Below are 26752 nucleotides of genomic sequence, written 5' to 3' on the forward strand. Positions count from 1 at the left end.
CCACGGATTTGAAGTGTACTGTAATATTCTTTCCTACTCATTGTCTTTCAGGATCTCACCATCGGAAGGACGACTGGAGTTGCTAAGGAACATGGTGGGTTGTACTATCTCTTTCAAGAACATGTAGCAAATAGTGCTTGGGAACAGTTGTCGATGGCTCATAACCAGTCCACTTCAAAGTCTATGATTTGACTTCAACACAAGCATCTGGGGCATCCACCTTTTAGTCTTCTCAAAACTTTGTTTGTGACCCTATTCAAATACGTGTCTGTTGAATCACTTCATTGTGATGTCTATGAGTTTGCAAAACACTATAGTAGATCTTTTCCTTCTAGCTCCATAAAAAGTGTCGAACCATTTGATCTTGTTCACTTCGATGTTTTGGGACCATCTAAAGTACATAATATCTCATGTGCTAAGTGGTTTGTTTCATTCATTGATGATTGTACCCGAGTAACTTGGATTTTCCTAATGAAGGACAAATCGGACATGCCATTGTTATTCATCCAATTATATCACTTGATTGAGACCCAATTTGGAAAAAATATTAAAAGACTACGGATTGATAATGGTATTGAATACATCAACCAACAACTCTCACAATTTATTAAGGATACCGACATAGTTCATGAACTCACATGTGTAGATACCCCTCTGTAAAGAACCAATTCAAACCAAAAGCTTAAGCTGTGGGTGAGGCTACATTAATAGTTTTATACATCTCTAACATGCCCCCTCACACGAGAGCCCATTGGGCTTGAAGGGTGGATGTTGCATCAGGCCCAACCTACCTGTGCTAAGAAACTCCACAAGACTTAATTAATTATTAATTAAATGGGAGGCGGTGAGAATCGAACCCGTGTCACTGAGGCTCTAATACCATGTAAAAAATCAATTCAACTCAAAAACTTAAGTTGTGGGTTAGGTTACATTAATATTTTTATACATCTCTAAATCCCTCAACAAATCGTGGTTGCTAAGAGGAAAAGTTGTCTCCTATTTGAAGTGGTAGAGCATTACTTTTCTAGACATCTATTTCCCAGCTCTTATTGGGAAGAGGCTGTGATAATTGCAACATATTTGATCAACCGGTTACACTCTCGGATTCTTGGAAATATAAGTCCTGTTCACCTCATGACCTCTTGTTTCCCATCTATCCCTATTATGCAGAGCCTTCAATCTCGCGTCTTTGGGTGTGTTGCATTAGTTCATGTTTGTAAACAACATCGCAGTAAATTGGATCCCTGAGCTCTTAAGTATATCATCCTCCGAGTCGCAATTTTTTTGTCTCCATGGATGTCACTTTTAATGAGTCTGAGTCATTCTTCACTAGTCCTCAGCTTCAGGGGGAGAATAGTTCATAAGCTTCGTCCATTTTCCTCAAGTTTAAGTCCCACTTACCTTTCCTCAAACCTCGTGAGTTAGACTCTATTGAATCTGCCCCAGTTACTACACTGTATGATAATGAGCAGCAAGACTTAGTTGATGTTGCTGATAATGAGAATGTAGACCTAGTTGATGAGGCTGGTAGTTCATTTGATACTTCATCCAACATACCTCCCCTTATCAATTTACAGAAGGATAATCTACACAAGGTTGGGACACCCGAATTATTGTATAATTAGTAACTGCAATCGCTTGAACCATTGGTGAGAGTACTGAATGCATTACTATCTCTATTCCTGAGCCTAGTATTATAAATTCTAATGACTTACCATTGCCTTAAGGAAAGGGAAAAAGTCTTGTACCTAATACCATATCTCTCATTATGCCTCTTCTAAGAAATTTTCTATGCAGCATAAAATTTCTATTTCAACACTCTATTCCATTTCAATCCCAACATCAATGCAAGAAGCGCTAAAAGATGAGAATTGGGATCAAGCCATGCTTGACGAGATAAAAGCCTTGGAGAAAAAATAGAACACGAGAAGTTGTTGATAGGCAAGCAGAAAGAAAGCAGTGGGCTGTAAATGAGTTTGTACTCTGAAATATAATTCAGATAGTACTCTTGACAGGTGTAAGGTGTAATTAATAGTCAAGGGTTACACATAGACTCGTGGCATTGATTATGAGGAAACGATTGCTCCAATGGCTAAAATGAACACCGTGAGAGTTCTATTGTTCGTTGCTGCTCACTTTGATTGGGACTTGACCCAATTTGATGTGCATAATGTCTTTCTTAATGGTGAGTTAGAAGAGGAAGTATACATGGAGATCCCACCTGGATTTGACTCCACAACGGAGAGAATAAAGTCTGTAGGTAGAAGAAAGTCCTATATAGGTTGAAGCAATCCCCACATGCTTAGTTTGAAAGATTTATCAAGGTTATGATGTCATTGGGATACAAGCAGCATCAAGGAGATCTCACACTTTTCTTTAAAGACTCCAAAGGAGGTAAGGTTGCTATTCTCCTTGTTCATGTTGATGACATTATTATTACAGAGGATGATATAGTTGAGAAGCGTGCCCTACAAGAGAAATTAATAATTGAATTTGAAGTTAAAGTGTAAAGAACCAATTCAACCCAAAAACTTAAGCTGTTGGGTGAGGCTACATTAATAGTTTTATATATCTTAACACGTCCCCTCACACGAGAGCTCACTGGGCTTGAAGGGTGGATGATGCACAGGTCCACCTACCTGTGCGAAGAAAGAAATTTCACTAGAAAGAAAGTGGGGGGCGGCGAGGATCGAACCCAGTACACGGAGGCTCTGATACCATGTAAAGAACCAATTCAACCCAAAAGCTTAAGCTTTTGGGTGAGGTTACATTAATGATTTTATATATCTCAACACGTTCCCTCACACGAGAGCCTACTGGGCTTGAAGAGTGGACAATGCACAGACCCACCTACCTGTGCAAAGAAAGAAATTTCACTAGAAAGAAAGTGGGGGCGGTGAGGATCGAACCCGGTACACCGAGGCTCTGATACCATGTAAAGAACTAATTCAACTCAAAAGTTTAAGCTGTTGGGTGAGGCTACATTAATGGTTTTATATATCTCAACACGCCCCCCTTACACGAGAGCCCACTGGGCTTGAAGGGTGGACGATGCACAGGCCCACCTACCTGTGCGAAGAAAGAAATTCCACTAGAAAGAAAGTGGGGGGCAGTGAGGATCGAACCCGGTACACCGAGGCTTTGATACCATGTAAAGAAGCAATTCAACCCAAAAGCTTAAGCTATTGGGTGAGGCTACATTAATGGTTTTATATATCTCAACATAAAGATTTTTGTAAGCCGAGGTATTTTCTTGGGATAGAAGTAGCTCATTCAAAGGAAGGCATTTTTATCTGTCAGCAAAAGTATGTCTTTGATCTCCTTAAAGAAGCAAGAAAGCTTGGATGTAAATCTTCCAATATTCCTATTGCAAATTGGGGAATGAAGAGGAGAGTCCTTCAGTTGACAAAAGACGATACCAACGACCGGTGGGAAGATTGATATATCTAGCTCATACTAGACTTGATCTAACTTAAGCAATTAGCATTATTAGTCAGTTCATACATGACCCAAGGTAAAAACGCATGCACACAATAGGCAAGATTATGCAGTACCTTATGTCCACTCCAGGATTGTTATTCCGGAGTAAGGGGAATCCCTAGAAGTTTATATTGACGCAGATTATGCCAGGTCTGTGACTGATCGACGAACTTCTTTGGGCTATTGTATGTTTTTTTGTGGAAACGTAGTAATATGGAGAAATAAAAAACAAAATGTGATTGCTAGGTCGAGTGGAGAAGCAGAATTTCAAGCCATGGCTCAAGGTATTTATGAATTGTTATAGCTGAAAATCATTCCAGATGATCTAAGGTGAGATGTGAAAGACCTATGAAGTTACTCTATGATAATAAGTCAGCCACTTGTATAGCATACAACCTAGTCCAACATGACCGAACAAAATATATTAAGATCGACCGCTACTTCATCAAAGAGAAACTAGATAGTGGACTAATCACCACTCCATATAAAACCATTAATATAGGTTCACCCAAGTGGTCACGGGTTCGATCCTCATCACCCCCCGTTCAAATAATAAATAATGAAGTATTGTGTAGTTTCTCAGCATAGGTAGGTGGACCTGTGCATTGTCTACCCTTCTAGCCCAGTGAGCTTCGGTATGAGGGGGCATGTTAGAGAAATATAAAAATAATTAAAAGTGCCTTAATTTAATAATTTAAGCTTTTGGGTTGAAATGGTTCTTTACATGCGTTGACCAAGGGACTTCCCACTAACAAATTTCAAGAACTTATTAGCAAGCTGAAAATGATAAATATATATTCCTTAGCTTGAGGGGGAGTGTTAAATATGGAAAATGTTTGTAATATTTGTTTCCGTTATTAGTTAGATTAGTGTTTCCTTATTCTTTAGGATTTGGATTTATTCTCTTAGGTCTGTTAGTCTCTCTATATATATCGTATCCCTTTGTACATATACTTCTGAAAATCAATAATAATTTTCGGTTTTTCTCCTTTTAAGTCAAATCTCCCCAAAACTGAATCTATTGGATGAAAACAGATGAATTGTTGTGTTACATTTCTAACATGCCCCGTCACGCAAGATTCCTAACTTATGCTAAAATTCAACAATTTTATTAGAAGAATAAGGGTGGCAAGGATCGAACTCTAAACCACTTGGTCATAGAAGTTCTATTACCTTGTTAAATAGCGAGGAAACGAGAGAAATATAATCTAATATGTGTGTTAGAATTACAAAGTGGAGCCTATATTATATAGCTAATAAAATAATTACATAATAATTACCAATGTGGGGCTACATTCCTCGTAGTGTTACTACACTACTTACAATACTTACAACATATTCCTAAGAGATTTTCTAGGATACTTCTAATTATTTTAAGATATAATCATGCATACGATGTTTTCTAGATATTCTAACAACATCATTACACCATATACCAATATATATATATATATATATTCTATTATTAAGAGTTTATTATCCCTTTTCTTCCTTCTCTATCAAAACCCCTATAATTTCAACATATATTTCTGTGTTGTGAATTATAAGTAAGTAGGTTTGACTTCTTGGAGGCCATAATTTTATATTTATGGAAAAGTAGTTAAAATGCATCCACATTGACATAGCTTGATATGTTTTTCCCAACAGAGCCAAGTGTTTCTTCTATTTTGACTTCACAACCTATTGATTTTAACATCTGCTTATTTGATCCAGATGATGGGGTGTAGATCTTACGCTGACTTTGCTGTTAAGCCTAACATGGCTTCATCACCAAAAGTTGTTATGTCATTTTTACTTGAGATGAGCAAGATGGTCCGAGCTAAGGCAAAAGAGGTATAGATTCCTGTATACTTTCTAGGGCAGGAAGGTGTTATAGCCATAGTGGCTTGTGCTTGTAACTGGAACAAGTATTTTGTCTTTTCCTTACAATCTTAGGAGCTTAAGTTACTTACGAAATTCAAGAGAGAAAAATCTGGTCAAAGTGATGGAGATTTAAGGCCGTGGGATGAGGCCTATTACATGACAATGATGAAGTCCTCTGCCTATAAAATTGATTCTTCGGTAAATATAATATACCTTAAATTGGATTCTTTGGTAAATATAATATTCCTGCATGTTTTTTTGTCATTAATGCATACCAGTGTTTGTATTTTCACGTTAATGCAAAATCATGTATGCAGGTTATAGCATCATATTTTTCTTTGTCAAACTGTATTGAGGGTTTGAAGGTGCTGGTGCAGTCATTGTTTGGTGCAACCTTTCATAACATCCCTCTGGCACCTGGTGAATCATGGGATCCACAAGTGCTTAAGCTGTCTCTTTATCATCCTGAAGAGGTATTTGGTGTAGAAATCTTTTAATGACTTTGGATCCAATGGATAAAACTCTAAAATTTTGTGATAGAAACTTTTTAGTTAGACAATGATGTTCTATTGTCTAAGCTTTTGTATAAAACTTATCTATGAATAATGAATTCAATATTGAATTTTGGTTCAAAATTTATTAAATTTTATGGTAATATATTTTCATTTATGTTGTGGGGCCTGTATATGTTATTATGTCTCCTTTTAAGAAGTAAGGAAGAAAATCAAATTTAAATGATGAAGTAATGAAGGTATGTGTGTTAGTAATCCCGTATTTAGGAAATTAGGTGTAAAGAACCAATTCAACCCAAAAGTTTAAGCTGTTAGGTGATGCTACATTAATGGTTTTATACTTCTCTAACACGCTCTCTCACTCGAGAGCCCATTAGGCTTGAAGGGTGGACAATGCATATGCCCACTCACCTGTGTTATGAAACTCCACAATACTTAATTATTTATTAATTAAATGGGAGGCGGTAAGGATCGAACCCGTGACACCGAGGCTCTGATACATTGTAAAGAACCAATTCAACCCAAAAGCTTAAGCTGTTAGGTGAGGTTACATTAGTGATTTTATAATTATCTATTAGTAGGTTATAAGGAATAATGATGGACTCAAAGAACCATGTGGGCCAGCTTCAGTTAGTTAGGTCATTAGATTATGTTAGAATAGTTGTTCAGTGTATATAATAGAATAGTCCCATCTTGTGGGCTTAGCCCATTAGATTATTTAATCTCTTTAAATAGATAGCTCTTGTACATTGTAATGTACAATTTTATTAAATCTCAAGTTGGTTCCAGAGCTCTTTCTTCTGGGAACTTTCGCTTCCGCAAAAACCCTAAGCCCACTGCTTAGGTGTTCTCTCCTTCCTCTACGCCGTGCGTCCCTCTAGCTTGTTCCCGTTCACCCAACACTGTTCATTGATGGTACTGTTCTCGCCAGGTACTGTTCATCATCGAAGTCACTGTTCACCTCCGGAGTTACTATTCCGACATCCTTTTTGGGTCATTCCAGGACAGAATTGCTCTCTTTATTTAATTTATTGCATTCATAATGGCAACATCATCTCCTCTTCACTTAGAGGTTAATTCTCCTCCTACTCTTGCCAAAACTTTCGCAAGTATCATCTTCACTAATGTTTGTCCCATTACCTCTTCCAAATTGAAGGGTTCTGATAACTACAAGAATTGGGCCACCTCTGTTTGTGTCTGATTTTTTGGACAGGGTATGGGCATCATCTCACTGTTCAATCTACTGATGTCCCTAAGGTTGAAAAATCTGATTGGGAAATGATTGATAATCAACTTCTGAGTATTTTTTGGCAGTCTATTGATCGAATTATTTTGGATATTTTCTATTCTTTTCAGATACGTTATGAAGTGTGGGAGGAAGCCAAACACCTTTACACTAATGATATCACTTGAGATTAAAGAATAATTGTATATTGAATAATCACATGGTGTATTACAATGTACAAGAGCTCTATATTTAAAGAGACTAAAAGACCTAATAGGTTGAGCTCATACGATGTGGGACTATATATATACTGAACTATTTTTACAACTATTCTAACACTCCCCCTCAAGCTGGAGCATATATATTGTAAGCACCCAGCTTGCCACAAATATATTCAACCCGAGGACCCCTAAGAGCTTTAGTGAAGACATCCGCGAGTTGATCATTGGAGTTGACAAATTCCGTTTTGATTTCTCCTGACTGAATCTTTTCTTGAATGAAATGACAATCGATCTCTATATGTTTGGTTCTCTCATGAAATACAGGATTAGAGGATATATGTAGTGCAGCTTGATTGTCACAAATGAGAGTCATGGGTTTCTTCTGTTCACAAAGATGGAGCTCCCGAATCAACTGCTTTAACCAGATTAGCTCGCAGGTAGCAACTCCCATTGCACGATACTCGGCCTATGCACTAGATCGGGCAACAACAATTTGTTTCTTACTTTTCCAAGAAATCAGGTTTCCTCCAAAGAAAACACAATAGCCTGAAGTAGAACGCCTATCCGAGGGTGATTCTGCCCAATCGGCATCTGAATAACCACAAATTTCTGTATTTCCCTGATCTGAATATAATAAACCTTTCCCTGGTGCTCCTTTGATGTAACGAAGGATCCTAACAGCAGCATCCCAATGAGAATCACACGGAGAATCAAGATCAAGAAACTGACTAGCGACACTAACAGCAAAAGAAATGTCCGGCCTAGTCACAGTGAGATAATTGAGCTTCCCAATCAACCTCCGATAACGTCCAGGATCAGATAATGGTTCTCCTTGTCCGGGTAGTAATTTGATAGTAGGATCCATAGGTGTGTCAACTGGCTTACACGCCAACATACCAGTCTCTTCTAGGATATCCAAGGCATACTTCCTTTGACAGATAGAAATGCCCTGTCTAGATTGTGCTACCTCAATTCCCAAGAAGTAACGCAACTTCTCGAGGTCCTTTGTCTGAAATTGACTGAATAAATACTGTCTTAACTGACAAATTCCAGCTTGATCACTCCCGGTGAGGATGATGTCATCAACATAGACTAACAAATAGATGCACTTATCAGGAGATGTGATCCTATAAAACACAGAGTGATCAACTTTACTGCGAATTAAGCCAAACTCCTGAACAGCAGAACTGAAGCGACTGAACCATGCCCGAGGAGACTGCTTGAGACCATATAGGGATTTGCGAAGACGACACACCTTCCCAGACTCCCCCTGAGCAACAAAACCCGGTGGTTGCTCCATATAAACTTCTTGTAAATCACCATGAAGAAAGGCATTTTTGATGTCAAGTTGAAGGAGTGGCCAGTGACGAATAGCAGCAAGAGCAAGAAATAGGCGAAAGAAATAGGCGAACTGACGCCATCTTAGCGACCGGAGAGAATGTATCGCTATAATCAAGGCCGAATATTTGAGTAAAACCCTTTGCAACTAGGCGGGCCTTGAGTCGATCAACATGGCCATCAGGTCCAACTTTCACAGTAAACACCCAGCGACAACCAACTGTAGACTTCTCTGGAGGAGCAGAAACAAGGTCCCAAGTGCCATTGGAATGAAGTGCAGTCATCTCGCCACCCTGGATGGGAAAGTGTTTCATCTGTGGTCTTAGGAATAGAAATAGAAGAAAGACTAGAAACAAAGGTGAAATGAGGTGAAGAAAGACGGTCATAGCTCAAAAAAGTATAAAGAGGATAAGGGTTACGAGTAGTACGTGTACCTTTTCTTTGAGCAATTGGAAGAGCCTCTGGTGAAGGATCCGGAGAGGAAGAAGCAACAACAGTGGGCGATGAGTCAGCAAGAGTCGAGTCGACAGGAGGCACAGTTTTGCGACGCTGATAGGTGAGAAGTGGACGGTCCTCAGGTATAGAAGCAATAGGTTGCTCATTTGGAATAGAAGCACCTGCAGCTGGCAAAGACAAGTCAAGAAAAGGGAAAGGAAGAACATGATCAACCTGTGACAACTGAGATGGAATAGAATTAAAGGGTTGTTGATCAAGAAAAGTGACATCAGCGGAAACTAAGTAACGCTTAAGATCGAGAGAATAACAACGATAACCCTTTTGAAGGCGAGAATAACCAAGAAAGATACACTGAAAGGCTTTGGATGTTAACTTATCCTTACCAGGAGTGAGATCATGAACAAAACAAGTACAACCAAAGACATGTGGAGTTAGAGGATAAAGAGGAACATCTGGAAGCAATAGGTTATGAGGAATGTCATTGTTGAGCACAGATGAGGGTATGCGATTGATGAGAAAACAAGAGATGAGTACAGCATCTGCCCAGAAGTGAAGGGGAACCTGCATATGAAGAAGAAGGGTACGTGCAGTTTCAATGAGATGTCTGTTTTTACGTTCAGCCACCCCATTTTGTTGTGGAGTGTGAGGACAAGTAGTTTGATGTAAAGTACCTTGTGTGACCAAGAAATTAGAAAAATCAATAGAAACATATTCCTTAGCATTATCACTACGTAGAATACGAATAGAAATACCAAATTGAGTATGAATCTCAGTATAAAACTTTTTATAAATGGAAAATAACTTAGAACGATTTTTCATTAAATAGACCCAAGTGCAACGGGAAAAATCATCAATAAAGGTAACGAAATACCGAAAACCTAAAATAGACAAGGTACGACTTGGACCCCAGATATCTGAATGAACAAGAGAGAAAGGGGCATCAGCTCGTTTATTGACTCGACTGGCAAAAGAGGAACGTGTATGCTTCCCTTGTTGACATGACTCTAAAGACTGAAGACCGGATAAAAGAGGAACCATTTTCTGCAACTTTGAAAGACTTGGATGGCCGAGGCGACTGTGGATAAGTTATGGAGATTCTGTGAGAGAGAGTGCCACTGAAGGACGAGGCACATCCAGATAGTAAAGACCCCGTGACTCACGACCCACTCCAATCATTTCCCCCGTACCCGGATCCTGCACAGAAACAGAATGGTTAGAGAAAGTAATGGTGCAAGTGAGGGAGTGGATCAACTTACTAATAGAAATTAAGTTATAAGGGATGCCGGGAATGTAATAAACAGATGTTAAGGCCAAGGTAGAGGTTGGACGAACTTGGCCAATCCCACGAATTGAGGCTTTGGTTCCATCCGCAAGGGTAAAAGAAGGTAAATGATCAGAATAAGTAAGAGATGTAAAGAGTTCCTTATTACCACAGAGATGATCGGTAGCACCTGAGTCAAATATCCAAGTGCCAAGTGATGTAGAATGAGAAACACAAGCAACGGGATTACCAGTATATGGTTGAGACTGAGGAGAAGCCTTCTTGAGAAGAGTTTGGAGTGCAGCATAGTCCGCAAGTGAGAGAGAAACTGAACCAAATGAATCATTGTCTGACTGAGCTATATTCGCAGCAAGAGAGGTAGAATCCTTCAGTTTGGAAGATGTAATGGGCCCAATATTAGTAGAGATGACTCCTGAGGAAGTTTTGACAGGAGGACAAGGAGAGTTAACCTCCGAGAGATCAGTGGACGCTGCTGCCATTTAAAAACAGAATATAAAAGCCGTAAACGAAGGCAAACGATATCCAATCAAGGAGAACCACGCGTCTAAAATGAGACCCACAAAGAACCAAGCACAGATCCGGAAAGAGGAGAAGAAGGCGAGAAGTTCTGTCCAAGAACGGCCGGAAAAATCCACCGGAACAGTCACACGCGCCGGTTGAAGGTGGCGCGTGAGCACCACGCGTAGAGGAGAAGAATGGCGCGTGTGCGACGGTGGTCGGACCACCACAGAACTGGTCGCCGGGATGAGACGGTCCTGATCGCAGGTATTCTGGGTTGAAAACTCGCCGGAACAGTGCTCCGGTGGCCTGAACAGTGACGACTGGCGGTTGTTGGCGGCGGGAAGTGGTTCTGACAGTTGAAGAAACAAGCCGGAGAGACACACGGCTTAGAGAAAAACTCGCCGGAAGAATGCACGGCAAAGTAGAAGAGAACACCTAAGCAGTGGGCTTAGGATTTTAGCGGAAGCGGATCCCCAGAGCGATAAAGCTCTGATACCAACTCCAAAAGCTAGCTCAAAGGGTGGGAGTGCCCAAGGCCTTATAAACTCCATATTAGTTGCACATACAACCAATGTGGGACTATATATCTCAACACGCCCTCTCACACAAGAGCCCATTGGGCTTGAAGAGTGGACAATGCAACAGGCCCATCCTACCTTTGCTAAGAAACGCCACAAGAGAAAGTGGGGGGCGACGAGGCTTTGATACCAACTTGAGATTAAAGAATAATTGTATATTGAATAATCACATGGTGTATTACAATGTACAAGAGCTCTCTATTTAAAGATACTAAAAGACCTAATAGGTTGAGCTCATACGATGTGGGACTATATATATACTGAACTATTTTTACAACTATTCTAACAATATCCAGCAACTCTATTCTATCATGTCTCAACTCATGAATTTGCGCAAATCATCTGATATTCAGATGGAAACATATGTTGGCAAAAATCGATCTTTGATGCAGGCATACTTGGACATGTTACCTTATCCTTCTGATGCTTCTGCATATTGAAAACAGGTGGAATGTCTCTATATGTTTACTACTCTTTTTGGTCTTCCAAAGGAGTATGATGCTATCCGTGACCCTATCTTGACTAGTGGGGATCCTAGTCTATCACTGACCTACCTACACCTCTTGAATCTCAACAAGAAACCTTTTCCTGCTCCTGATTCATCTTCTGTTGTTGATTCCACTGCTCTTGTTTCCCGTATTGACACTCGCTGGAACAATTGACATGGTCGCGGTCGTGGCGGGGGCCCTGGCATACGTGGTCAAAGACCTCGTAATTATTGTCAGCAACTTGGTCATTTTGAAGATCGTTGTTACACGAAGTATCCTCATCTGTGACCTTCTCTTGCTGTTAATATAGCTCAGTTAGACACTGCATCATCTGGTTCAATCTCTCTCACACCTGCAGACTATGTTGCACTCCAGTCTCTTTTTAGGAAGGCTTCTCCTCAGTCTCAGCCCTCCGCTTAAGATACTGGTAATCCCGTTGCTTGTGTCTCTCATTCTACATCACTTGGTTCTTGGATATTTGACTCAGGTGCTACCGATCACCTTTGTGGTAATAAGGAACTCTTTACATCTTTTATTTATTCTGATCATTTACCTTCATTTACCTCTGCTGATGGACTAAAGCCCCAGTTCGTGGGATTGGACAAGCTTGTCCGACCTCTACCTTGACCTTGACATCTGTCTATTACATTCCTGGCATCCCTTATAACTTATTTTCTGTTAGTAAATTGACTCACTCCCTCACTTGCACCATTATTTTCTCTAACCGTTCTATTTCTATGCAGGATCCAGGTACGGGGAAGACGATTGGAGTGGGTCGTGAGTCACAGGGGCTTTATTATTTGATTGTGCCTCGTCCTTCAGTAGCATGCTCTCTCACAGAATCTCCACAACTTATCCATAGCCGCCTTGGTCATCCGAGTCTTTCAAAATTACAGAAGATGATTTCTCTTTTATCCGGTCTTCAGTCTTTAGATTGTTTGTCGTGTTAGCAAGGGAAGCACACACTCTCCTCCTTTGCCAGTCGAGTCAATAAACGAGCTGATGCTCCCTTTTCTTTTATTCGTTCAGATATATGGGGTCCAAGTCGTACTTTGTCTGTTTTAGGTTTTTGGTATTTTGTTACTTTTATTGATGATTATTCATGTTGTACCTGGATTTATTTAATGAAAAATCGTTGAGTTATTTTTCATTTATAAAAAGTTTTCTATTGACGTTCATACTCAATTTGGTGTTTCTATTCGTATTCTACGTAGTGATAATACTAAGGAAAATGTTTTTTTTGAATTTTCTAATTTCTTGGCTACATATGATACCTTACATCAAACCACTTGTCCTCACACTCCACAACAAAATGGGATGGTTGAACGTAAAAACATACATGTTATTGAAACTTCCCGTACCTTTCTTATTTATATGCAGGTTTCTTTTCACTTCAGGGCGGATGCCGTACTCGCTTCTTGTTTTATTATCAATCGCATGCCTTCATCTATGCTCAACAATGACATTCCCCATAATTTATTATCAGATGCTCCTCTTTATCCTCTATCTCCACATTTCTTTGGTTGTATCTGTTTTGTTCACGATTTCACTCCTGGTAAGGACAAGTTAACATCCAAAGCCTTTTAGTATATCTTTCTTGGTTATTCTCGTATTCAAAAGGGTTATCGTTGTTATTCTCTTGATCTTAAGTGTCATATTGTTTTCGCTGATGTCACTTTCCTTGATCAACAACCCTTTTATTCTATCCCATCTCAGTTGCCACAGGTTCTTCTTGTTCCTTTTCTTGACTCGTCTTTACTAGCTGTAGGTGACTCTCTCCCTGATGACAACCCTCTTGCCTCCTTCCCTGTGAACCTCCCTTTTCTCACCTAGTAGCATCGTCATAAACTGCCTTCTGCGGACTTGACCCTGGGTGACTCATCGCCTACTCTTGTCACCTCTTCACCTCCGGCTCCTTTACCAGAGGTTCTTCCCATTGCTCATAGAAAAGGTATACGTACTACTCGTAACCCTTATTCTCTTTATACATTTTTAAGCTATGACCATCTTTCTATTCCTCATTACACCTTTGTTTCTATTTCTAAGACCATAGGTGAAGCACTTTCCAATCCAGGGTGGCGCCAAGCGATGCTTGATGAGATGATTGCTCTTCATTCCAATGGCCATGTTCCTGCTCTTCCGGAGAAGTCTATTGTTGGTTGTCGACGGGTCTTTATTGTCAAGGTTGGACCTGATGGCCATGTTGGCCGTCTCAAGGCACGCTTAGTTGCCAAGGGTTTTACTTAGATCTTCAGTCTTGACTATAGTGACACATTCTCTCCTGTCTCTAAGATGGTGTCTGTCCGCATGTTTCTTGGCCTCGTTGCTGTTCGTCACTGACCACTCCTTCAACTAGACATTAAAAATGCTTTTCTTCATGGTGATTTACAAGAAGACGTTTACATGGGGCAATCACCTGGGTTTGTTGCTCAGGGGGAGTCTGGGATGGTGTGTAGACTTTGTAAGTCCTTATACGGCCTCAAGCAGTCTCCTCAGGCATGTTTCAACCATTTCAGTTATACCGTTCAGGCCTTTGGCTTAATCCGCAGTAAGGTCGATTTTCTGTGTTTTATAGATTCACATCTCCTGACAAGTGCATCTATCTGTTAGTCTATGTCGATGACATTATTCTCACTGGAAGTGATCAAGTTGGGATTCGCCAGTTAAAATAGTATTTGTTTAGTCAATTTCAAACAAAGGATCTTGGTAAGCTTTATTACTTCTTAGGGATTGAGGTAGCACAATCTAAACAGGGCATTTCTATCTGTCAAAGGAAATATGTCTTAGATATCCTAGATGAGACTGGTATGTTAGGGTGTAAGCTAGTTAATACACCGATGGATCCTACTATTAAATTACTGCCTGGACAAGGAGAGCTATTATCTGATCCTGGACTTTATTGAAGGTTGATTGGAAAGCTCAATTATCTCACTATGACTTGGCCGGACATTTCTTTTGTTCTTAGAGTGGCTAGTCAATTCCTTGACTCTCCTTGTGATTCTCATTGGGATGCTGCTGTAAGGATCCTCCTGTACATCAAAGGAGCACCAGGGAAAGATTTATTATATTCAGATCAGGAAAATACAGAAATTTTTGGTTACTCAAATGTCGATTGGGTAGGATAACCCTCGGATAGACGCTCTACTTCAGGCTATTGTGTCTGTTGTAAATAATTGTATTTGTTTATTTATTTATTTATTTATTATTCTAGAATCTTCTTTGGGCTTAGCCCATTAGGTTATTTAGTCTATTTAAATAGAGAGCAATTGTACAGATGTAATTGTAAAGAACCAATTCAACCCAAAAGCTTAAGCTGTGGGGTTGGGCTATATTAATGGTTTTATATATCTTAACACGCCTCTTCACACGAAAGCCCACTAGGCTTGAAGGGTGGACAATGCACAGGCCTACCTACCTGTGCGAAGAAAGAAATTCCACTTGAAAGAAAGTTTGGGGGGGGGGGGGGGGCGGGGAGGATCGAACCCGGGACACGAGGCTCTGATACCATGTAAAGAACCAATTCAACCCAAAAGCTTAAGCTGTGGGGTTGGGCTATATTAATGGTTTTATATATCTCAACAGTAATATACAATTTTATCGATAAGATTATCTCTTTTTCAACTGTGTCTTCTTTGGAGGAAACTTGATTTTTTGGAAAAGTAAGAAACAAACTGTTGTTGCCTAATCTAGTGTAGAAGCCGAATATCGTGCAATGAGAGTTGCTACCTGCGAGCTAATTTGGTTAAAGTAGTTGATACATGAGCTCCATTTTTGTGAATAGGAACATCCCATGACACTCATTTGTGATAATCAAGCTGCGCTACATAAATCATCTATTCCTGTATTTCATGAAAGAATCAAGCATTTAGAGATCGATTGTCACTTCATTTGAGAAAAAGTTTAGTAAGGAGAAATCAAAACGGCATTTGTCAACTCCAATGATCAACCCGTGGATGTCTTCACTAAAGCTCTTAGATGTCCTTGGGTTGAATACATTTGTAATAAGCTGGGTGCTTACAATATATACGCACCAGCTTGAGGGGGAGTGTTAGAATAGTTGTTCAGTGTATATAATAGAATAGTCTCACATCTTGTGAGCTTAGCCCATTAGGTTATTTAGTCTCTTTAAATAAAGAGCTCTTATACATTGTAATATACAATTTTATTCAATCTCAAGTGATTATAATAGCATTCACGGAATACATATAGGGGAGTCACACAGTTAGTAAGCAGCGAGGCAAGGCCAGAGATTAGAATTTCTTCAAAAATTCTATATTGGGTTGTATTTCTCAATAAGGAGAGGTTACAATATATACAGTGAACCTATGAGTAAAAAATGAAAGCTAAAAAAAACCACTCCCCGTTGATAATTATAAAAAACCCTATGTATTAGGGATGTGATAATTTCCTAAAACATTGAAATATAAGGATTTCCTACACTCCCCCTCAAGTTTGGAGGTATATATTGATCTTTTTCAACTTGCATACTAAGTCTTTAAAGGCTGGTCTATGCAAGATTTTAGTGAGAATGTATGCAGATTGCTCTTTTGTGGGAATGTATGTCATACATACACACACTTCCATCATCTAACCTTTTCTGGATGAAATGATGGTCATCTTCCACGTGCCTGGTCCTTTCATGATGATATTTCTAATTGCTATGGTAATATTTCTAATGTTCTGATAATTTTTTGATTGTACCTAGATTTTATGGTTTTGGAACTTATTTCATTTATGTGTGCTGCCAAAGATCTGATCACCCATATGTAATTTACATTGTCTCTGATTATTAATATCAATACTGTTCTGCATTTTTTATCCATTAATCAGTTTGAATGAACTGAGACTCAAACTCATTTCAGGGTGACTTGGGATATCTCTACCTTGATTTGTACTCGAGAAAGGGAAAGTATCCTGGTTGTGCTCATTTTGCAATCAAAGGGGGCCGCAGGATTTCTCAAACAGAATACCAACTTCCAGTATGTGAAATTTTCTTTATTTCCTTAATAAGATTGATGCATTTAACTAGCAATTATGGTTTTTGCCTTCTGTCACTCAAATATGCAGTGCCTTTTGATGTGAAACACTTTTTGCTTTTAAATTTTTCATAAAGAAGTTATATTAGAGAGAAAAGAGAACAGATACATCTTCCAGTGGAAAAATAAGGTTTTAGAAAGAGAAAGGAAAATTGAAGGAAACGTGAGACTAAGAGAAAACTATCACACCGATTGATCATAATAGTCCAACCCTGTATTTATACTTGTTGTAAAGTTGAAAAATAGGGTAGTAATACTTAAAGGATGAAGTCCCACATTGGTAAACTATTATTATGTGATTATCCTAATCCACCCGACGATATTTTTTTTTTTAAAAATTATGTCATCTATCCAGTTTCTTGCATCTCCTGACGTGTTGTCGTTCCGGCAGCACAGTCATCCAGCGTATGGTCATGCCTTTTTTGTCATTATTCTCCATTCCGAGCTGGTCTCTGATCTGCCTACATCCATGGGTGTCGTCCCCTTCAAAGTTTGTTTGGAGGCCTTATCTTTCTTTGTGACCCCCTTCATTGTGCGTTCGGCCTTTGTTTTGCTGTTTGGTGTGACCCATTGCCAAATTTGGTTCCTCTGCCCCTCCTAAGGATGTTCTAAAGCTTGAGTTGCCCATTTTCATTAATTATGTCAATCTCCCTCTTCGTATAGACAAGTTGGATAATACCAACTAGGACAATTGGGCATTGAATACTAAACTTTGGCTTACTGGCAAGTTTATGTCGACCACCTCACCACCAAGGCTGAATTTGTGCCTGATGTTGAAAGTCATTGCTAGATTAAAATTGATGCCTAGTTGTGCAGTGTCATCATATCCACCATTCATCCATCCTTGATGCAGATTTTTTGCTCTCATCTCACTTGCAAGTCCATTTGACAGCATGCCAAGGATCTCTATGCCAATGAACACAATGTTTATATGGAGTTTGCCGGATCTACTAAGCATTGTTGCGCCTCGGCGGCTTGATGGCTATATGTCTTCAGATTTGGGGAAGATTCATGGCTTTGCCCATCACTGCTACGAGCTCTTGCCCTGCCGAGATACCTGTCAAGGATCTTGAGCAACAAAATACGTTCATGTTGTTAGCCCTTTATAGTTTGCCTCTAGAGTATTATGCCAATCCTAATCAAATTTTGGGCTTACCAATGATTCCCTCTGTTTGGTTCTCTTTGATCTGGATATCATCCAAGCATCTCGATAAGCCTGATGTGCCTACTTCTCTTGTTGATTCCTTAACTCTTGTCCCCAAGGGTTCTGGTCGTGCTTGTATATCTAACAAATTTTTTCCTCAATGTACCTATTGCCATAAGCTTGGTCATTCTGTTGATAAGTGATGGGATCCTGTTGATCGCTCTGCTCACACGATCAACTTTGCCTAGGCCTTCTATTGTAGAAAAAGGGTTTTTGTATATATTGATATTGAATAAATTACATGAGGAGTATTTATACAAGAAAGAATAGCTAAGAATGACTCAGCAATGACTAATCAATCCTAATCACAATCAATCCTAATCAATCTTAATCAATCTTAATCAATCCTAATTAATAGGAAATAAAAACGGAAAATATTTGAATTCTGATTTTCTAAACTCCCCCTCAAGTTGGGAGGTAAATGTTGATCATTCCCAACTTGCCAATCAAGTCTTCGAATGCTGGACGGTGTAGGCCCTTGGTAAGGATATCTCCAGTTTGCTCTTTGGTTGGAACATACATCATACGCACACTTCCATCATCTAATTTTTCTTTGATGAAGTGACGATCAACTTCCACGTGCTTTGTTCGATCATGATGCACATGATTTTGAGCAATGCTAACAGCTGCCTTGTTGTCACAATATAGTTTTATTGGTAGGGAATATGAAATCTTTAACTCTTGAAGAAGTCTTCTCAACCAGATTCCTTCACAAACTCCATGAGCTAAAGCTCGAAATTCTGCTTCAGCACTACTTCTTGCAACCACTGTTTGCTTTTTGCTTCTCCAAGTAACAAGATTTCCACACACATAGGTGCAATAGCCTGAGGTAGATCTCCTGTCTACTGATGAGCTTGCCCAATCTGCATCAGTGTAGATTTCAATCGTCCTTTTATACCCCTTTTTAAAGAATAATCATCTTCCTGGAGTGTTCTTGAGGTATCTAAGCACCCTATAGCATAGTTATTAAAACCGGACCGACCCGATCGGGTCGACCTGGGAATCGGTAAACCGGTCATATAACCGGTCCGGTTGAAGCAACGGACCGGCCATGCATCAGAACCGGTGCGACCCGGCCGATTTTCATGAAAACCGGTGACCCGGCCCGGTCATAAAAAAAAAAAATCCAAATTTTTTTTTTCAAAAAACTAAAATCATAATGGACATATTTGAATATTTTTTTGCTTATTGACTTACATAAATTATGTACCTACAACATTAATATTATCTCAATTGTGCATTATGCAGAAAATTTTGATTTGATTTATAGTTAGAGATGTCATTTTCTGAATTTAAAATCCCGTATCACGATCATTATATTTTTATTTGATCCTTTATTGGATAATAGTATGTGATTTATTATTTTTTATATTAAAATATTTGAAATATTTATTATTTTTTTTAGATATTTGAGTATATTTATAATTTTTTAATTAAATTATAAAATTGCATATAATTACCGGGTCATGCGGTTGAACCAGTGCCCCACTGACCCAGTACATCGACCGGGTCAATGATCGAGCCGATTTTAATAACATTGCCCTATAGACTGCACTAAGATGCTTCTCCTTGGGTGAGTGCATGAATTGACTAATCATACTCACCGCAAAGGCAATGTCAGGACGCGTATGAGATAAGTAAATTAGTTTACCAACCAATCTCTGATATTGTTCTTTATCCACCTCATTCCTATCTTCAATACCTAACTTGGTATTAGGTTCCACGGGTGTCTCAGCAAGCTTACACCCTAACATTTCTGTTTCCAACAAAAGATCTAGAACATATTTCTTTTGTGTGAGAGTGATGCCTGTTTTGCTCCTAGCAACTTCCACACCAAGGAAATATTTGAGAGTGCCAAGATCTTTTAGTTCAAATTGAGCTACTAGATATTTCTTCAAGGAGTTCAATTCCTCAATATCATCACCTGTTAGATATTTCTTCAAGGAGTTCAATTCCTCAATATCATCACCTGTAAGAACTATATCATCTACATATACAATAAGAATAGCAATTTTACCATCCTTAGAGTGTTTGTGGAAGAGAGTATGATCAGTCTGTGCTTGAATGAAGCCTCTTCCTTTGACTGCTTGTGTGAATTTGTCGAACCATTCTCTAGGAGACTGTTTCAACCCATATAGAGACTTTTTTAGTTTACACACTGATCCATTTCCCTTTTCAAAACCAGGTGGAGGATCCATATAGACTTCTTCATGTAAGTCACCATTTAGGAATGCATTCTTCACATCTCACTGTTGCAGAGGCCAATCTAGGTTGGCAGCAAGTGATAAGAGAACTCGGATGGTATTGACTTTAGCAACTGGAGCAAAAGTCTCATGATAATCTATCCCATGAGTCTGCGTGAAACCCTTTGCAACCAATCTTGCCTTGTATCTGTTGATGCTATTATCTGCATTGAATTTTATTGTAAACACCCATTTGCATCCTACTGCCTGTTTTCCCTTGGGTAGGGTCACTATCTCCCAAGTTCCATTTCTTTCTAAAACATTCATTTCTTCAAAGACAACATCCCTCCATTTTTGATCATCGAGAGCCTTATGTATATTTCTCGGTATCTTTGTACTATCCAACATAGTATTGAAAGCACGGAACCCTGGGGACAACTTTCCATATGAAATATGAATAGAAATAGGATGAGTAGTACAAGATTGAGTACCTTTTCTGAGAGCAATAGGCAAGTGTAGATCATTTTCATCATGGCACTCAAGTGTTGGGGTGCTGGAACTAGAACATGGTTCAGAATCCTGGCAGCATGGTTGTTAAAACGTCGTTCAACTCGGTTGGAATGAACGTTTTTACGTTTTTTTGGCCAAAATCGTTTCAGATCGATGATAGAAACGGATTTTGGATAGACTCGGTTGAAACGTCGAGTTAACTCGGTTGACTCGACGTGTTTACCGAGTTAAACTGAAAAAAAAAAGTGAAAGAAATGGACTCTGACGTCGACACAAATAGCCTCATCTTCTTCGCTCTCCGAAGCTGAAGCAGAGGATGTCGATAGAGGGCCCTGAATCTGATTGCTCCGCATCCTCTTTCTGATGTGTGATGCTTCCATCTTTTGCAATCTGTCTTCGTGCTTCGTTCGCTGGTAATCAGGGTAAGTTGAGCGAAGATGGTTGACGAGTTCATCAATGGTAGAATACTTGAACTTGCAAGACTCCAATCGATGACAATGGGTTTCTTGCAATGACCTTCCCCGTTTCTTCTTCCCATCTTCCCACCCTTCTTCCCTCTCTGATTTCTCACCTCTGTTATTCAACTCATAAACCCTAACAAAACTGTTGCGTTTCATATTCTTATCGACTTGGGCTCAATAGTTATTGGATTGGGTTGGCCTAGTTTGCTACTTATGCTTTTTTTTTTTCCATTAATATATTACAGTGTATTAATTGAAATTATTTAGAATATATTCACACACTATAATATCTATAAAATTATAGGAAAAAAATTCAAAAACTCTATCATTTATCTTTTATATTTTTTTATTTCTTATCTTATATGTGAATTTTTTTATCCAAATTCATTTTAATAATGTTAAATATTGGGTTATTTCATCTAATTAATGTTTGGGTTTTAATTTGTATCATGATGACTGAGTTTAAACTTCATTTTTATTTACTTTAGTGTTTGAACTTAAATTTGTAATAACTTATGTATTGGTGTAATATATGTTGGATATATTTATTTATATATATATATTTTTAGTACGTAGTAAACTCTTACGTTTCGTTTACGTTTTTCAATTTTACGTTTTTGCTCACCCCCACCGTTTCTGCGTAGACTCTACGTTTTAAAAACATTGCCTGGCAGTGTAGAGGCTCTGGGTTATTCACACTTTGAGGAGGCTTTCGCCTGCTATAAACTTGTCCCCATTTTGAGGAGGCTCCTGATGGTGAGGATTCTGTAGCTCCCCCTGTTTCCAATAGTAGAGGTAATACTGTGGCATCAATAGGTTCCCATGACTGATCTTCATCTGCTCTTATAGACTCCCCCTGAAGAGAAGTCAATGGAAAGAAAGGTTGATTCTCAGAAAAGGTGACATCCATAGAGACAAAGACCTTACGAAGAGAGGGTGAATAACACTTATAGCCACGTTGAGTAGGAGAATAACCAATAAAGACACATTGGAGAGACTTAGGATCAAGCTTAGATCGTTGATGAGAGGGAATATGGACAAATGCAATGCAACCAAATAACTTGAGAGGCAAGGAAGAGACGCCTCGGAAGGAAGGGAAGGTGCGGAAAAGACTAGAAAGAGGAGACTGAAATTTTAGAATACGAGATGGCATTCGATTTATCAGATACGAGGCAGTGAGAACGGCTTCTCCCCAAAGATATTTAGGAACACTCATAGTAAACCTAAGAGCCCGAGCAACTTCAAGGAGATGTCGGTTTTTTCTTTCTGCAACTCCGTTTTGTTGGGGTGTGTCAGGACACGAGCTTTGGTGAAGGATGCCATGTTGGGAAAGATATTCTCCAAGAATAGAGTTAAAATATTCTTTGCCATTCTCTGTACGAAGAATTTGTATAGCAACTTGGAATTGGGTTTGAACCATGGCATGAAATTTTTTAAAAATGGATGCAGCATCGGACTTGTCCTTTAGAAGATATACCCAACAAACTCGGGAATGGTCATCAATGAAGGTAATGAACCATCTAGCACCTGAAATATTTTTAACACGGGCTGGACCCCATATGTCACTATGAATTAAGGAAAATGGGGAAGAGTCATTGGGATAAGAGGTGTAGGAGAAGACATGGAAGGTCCAGACTCAAAGATAGAAGGTGATGAATCTACTGAAGAACTACTCTCACCCTGAAGATGAGGACTTGTGAAAAAAGACTCAGATTCATGAAATGTGACATCCATTGAGACAAAGAATTTCTGACTAGCAGGATGATAACACTTGTAGCCTTTTTTATCGAGGGCATAACCAAGGAAGATACATTTGAGAGCTCTAGGATCCAACTTACTGCGAAGATGTTTATAAACGTGGACAAAGACAACACACCCAAACACTCGTGGCTGAAGACTCTGCATAGAGGGAACAAAGGGAAAGAATGAAGTCATTGAGTGAATAGAGTGAATAGGACTTACATTGTCAAGGACCCGAGAGGGCAAGCGGTTGATTAAGAAAGCTGCAGTAAGAATGACATCTCCCCAGTAGCACTTGGGTACATGATTTTGAAAAAGTAAGGCACTAGCAACTTCAAGAAGATGACGATTCTTCCTCCCAGCAACTCCATTTTATTGAGGAGTGTCCACACAAGTAAGTTCATGAATCATGCCCTGATCTTGGATGAATTTGGAAAGACGCTGATTGACATATTCAGTACCATTGTCGAATCTTAGTCTTTTAATTCTTTTACCAAATTGGGTCTCAATCATTTTATAAAATCGAAAGAATAACTGTGGTACCTTAGATTTTTCATGCATTAAATAAACCCAGGTTACACGAGTGCAATCATCAATGAAAGAAACAAATCATTTATTACCAGAAGTAAAAGGAACTTTAAAAGGACCCCAAACATAAAAAATGAACAAGATCAAAAGGCTCAAAACTTTTAATGGTACTAGAAGGAAAAGAGATCTGATGGTGTTTAGAAAACTCACAAACATCACAATGAAAACACTCAACAGACTTAGAAATGATGGAAATAAAGATTTAAGCAAACGAAATGGAGGATGCCCCAAGCGTTTATGATGGAGCCAAATCAAAGAGTCGGCAATAGACTGAGACTGAGTCAATAAGGTGATCCTTAGCATACTTTGCAGAAGATTCTAGCACCAAATGCTGGTAAGTCCTGAATCTCTTGTTTCTGAACACGATATTCTTGTCTCTGATGACTTACTCATTGCTTCTGATAATTTACCCAGTGTCTCTGATGACTTACCTATTGCCTTAAGAAAAGAAAAAAGATCTTGCACCCAACATCCTATCTCTCAATTTGTTTCTTCTATTAACATTTTCATGCAGCACAAAATTTTTATGTCAGCACTAGGTTCCATTTCCATCCCAAAATCAGTGCACAAAGCATTAAAAGATGAGAATTGGGTTCAGGCCATGTAAGAGGAGATGAATGTCTTGGAGAAAAATAAAATATGGGAGGTTATTGATAAACCTAATGGAAAGAAAGCAGTCGGGTGCAAATGAGTTTATGCCCTAAAGTATAATTCTGATGGTACTCTATAGAGATATAAGGCTCGGTTAGTCGCCAAGGGTTACACTTAGACCTATGGCATTGATTATGAAGAAACTTTTTTCTCGGTAACAAAGATGAATATTGTGAGAGCCTTGTTGAAACTTGCTGCCCATCACAACTGGGATATAAATCAATTTGATGGGAAGAATGTTTTCCTTAATGGTTAATTAGAAGAAGTTAACATGGAAATCCTGCCTAGTTTTGACTCTATGGATGGAGAAAATAAAGTTTGTAGGTTAAAGAAGGCCTTGTATGGATTGAAGCAGTCACCTCGTGTTTGGTTTAGGAGGTTTTATAAGGTTATGATGACCTTAGGATACAAATAGAGTTAAGGAGACCACACACTTTTCTTTAAGCACTCCCAATATGGGAAGCTTTCTGTGCTCCTTGTATATATTGATGACAGTATTATAACAGGGGTTGGTATTGCGGAGAGACATGTTCTACAAGCAAGACTAGCTTCTGAATTTGAGATTAAAGACCTTGGGAGATTGAAATATTTCCTAGGGATAGAGGTAGCTCATTCGAAGGAAGAAATTTTTTAAGTCAGAGGAAATATGTCCTTGATCTTCTTAAAGAAGTAGGAAAACTTGGGTGTAAACCCTCTAGTACTCCTATTGAGTAGAATCACAAGATTGGTTATGAAAAGGAGTCGTCCAGTTGATAAAGGACAATATCAGCGACTAGTTGGGGGACTGATATATTTGGCTCATACTAGACCAGACCTAGCTTATGCTGTTAGTATTGTGAGTCAGTTCATGCATAATCCAAAAGAAAAACACGTGCTGGCAGTGGAGAGAATTCTTCAGTACCTTAAAGCCACTCCTGGTAAAGGACTGTTATTCCGGTGTGATGACAATCTCTCTTTAGAAGTTTATACTGATGCCGACTATGCTAGATTTGTGACTTACCGTCGATCTACCATTGGTTATTGTATATTCCTTTGTGGTAACTTAGTGACATCGAGGAGTAAGAAACAGGATGTGGTTGCCAAGTTAAGTGCAGAGGCTGAATTTCGATATATGGCTCAAGGCATTTGTGAATTATTGTGGTTGAAGATTATACTTGATGATCTTAAAATAAGATATGAAAGACCTATGAAGCTACTTTGTGATAATAAGTCAGCCATTTGTATAGCTCATAATCCAGTTCAACATAATCGGACTAAGCATATTGAGGTCGATCGTCATTTCATCAAAGAGAAACTGGATAGCGGGTTGATCGTTACTCCATACATTCTTCTGGGTGTCAATTAGCTGATATTCTGACGAAGTGACTTCCATCAGATAGATTTTAAGAGCTTACTAGCAAACTGAGAATGATAAATATCTATTCCTCAGCTTAAGGGGAGTGTTGTAAATAATTGTTTTGTAATTATGTATTTTTATTTATTTTTCATTCTAGAATCTTATTTGGGTTTAGCCCATTAGGTCATTCAATCTATAAATAGAGAGCTCTTGTACATTTGTAAAATATAATTTTCACATAATACAATCCTACTTTTCAAGTTCTTTCTTTTCAAGTCTAATGGCTCTTTAATTTTGTCACATGGGGTTGGCACTGCCAATCCTTTTCCTTCTATTTCTATTAATAATATGCTTTATGCCTCCGGCACTGCCAATCTCTTTATTAAAGATTATGTTGTTTTGTAAGACCGATGTTTGGAGAGGACGATTGGCAACGGATGAGTCCAGTGACCTTTACTAGCTTTCAAGCCCTACTCATGTTTGCTCCGTTATGGATTCTCCTCTCATTGTCCATGCTCAGTTGGGTCATCCTAGTCCTTCCATGCTATAGAAGATAGTGTTTTGTCTGTCAAAATTGTCTACTTTGCAGGGTGTGTCGTGTCAGTTTGGGTAGTTCGTTTCCCTAGAGAGTTGTTTGTCGTGCTTTGTCTCCATTTAGTTTAGTTCATTTTGATATTAGGTGTCCAAGTTGGACTGTGTCTATTATGGGATCTAGATACTTTGTCACTATTCTCGATGTATTTTGGTTACTTTTAATGGAAAATCGGTATGAGTTATTCACTATATTTCAACAATTTTATAACGAGACTGTCAGAAGGACACACGGCGCAACAGAACTATGGTTTCTTCAACAGAGATGGGTCAGAACCTGCTTTGATACCAACTTGAATATTAGAAGAATGTGTAAGAAACTGCAAACATGACTTATAAGGGAACACTCCAAAAGAATCAATGGTCTAAATTCTCTTGTTTTGATTGAAAGAAAAATGAGAAGAATCAAACCAAATCAGAATGGACTGAAGCTTACTACTCTTATTATTCAGCTCCTTCTGAAGTGATGAAGCAGAGTTGAATGGAAAAATACTGACTAATATTTCTT

At 38.9% G+C, this 26752-nt stretch overlaps 1 protein-coding gene across 2 annotated transcripts in view; it reads left to right on the forward strand.

Annotated features, from left to right (window-relative positions):
- Positions 1–26752, forward strand: part of LOC133315382 (mitochondrial intermediate peptidase, mitochondrial) — a 49188-nt gene that overhangs the window by 11598 nt on the left and 10838 nt on the right. For both annotated transcript variants that reach the window (XM_061516989.1, XM_061516997.1), the window contains exons 9-12: positions 5194–5313; positions 5416–5541; positions 5661–5816; positions 16807–16923. In XM_061516989.1, coding sequence (XP_061372973.1) covers positions 5194–5313; positions 5416–5541; positions 5661–5816; positions 16807–16923 — 519 coding nt within the window. The remainder of the gene's footprint in view (positions 1–5193; positions 5314–5415; positions 5542–5660; positions 5817–16806; positions 16924–26752) is intronic.

This window comes from Gastrolobium bilobum, unplaced genomic scaffold, assembly GCF_033153095.1.
Source record: "Gastrolobium bilobum isolate Gb01-03AN ecotype WA unplaced genomic scaffold, APGP_CSIRO_Gbil_v1 utg49266, whole genome shotgun sequence".
In the NCBI taxonomy this organism is placed as follows: domain Eukaryota; kingdom Viridiplantae; phylum Streptophyta; class Magnoliopsida; order Fabales; family Fabaceae; genus Gastrolobium; species Gastrolobium bilobum.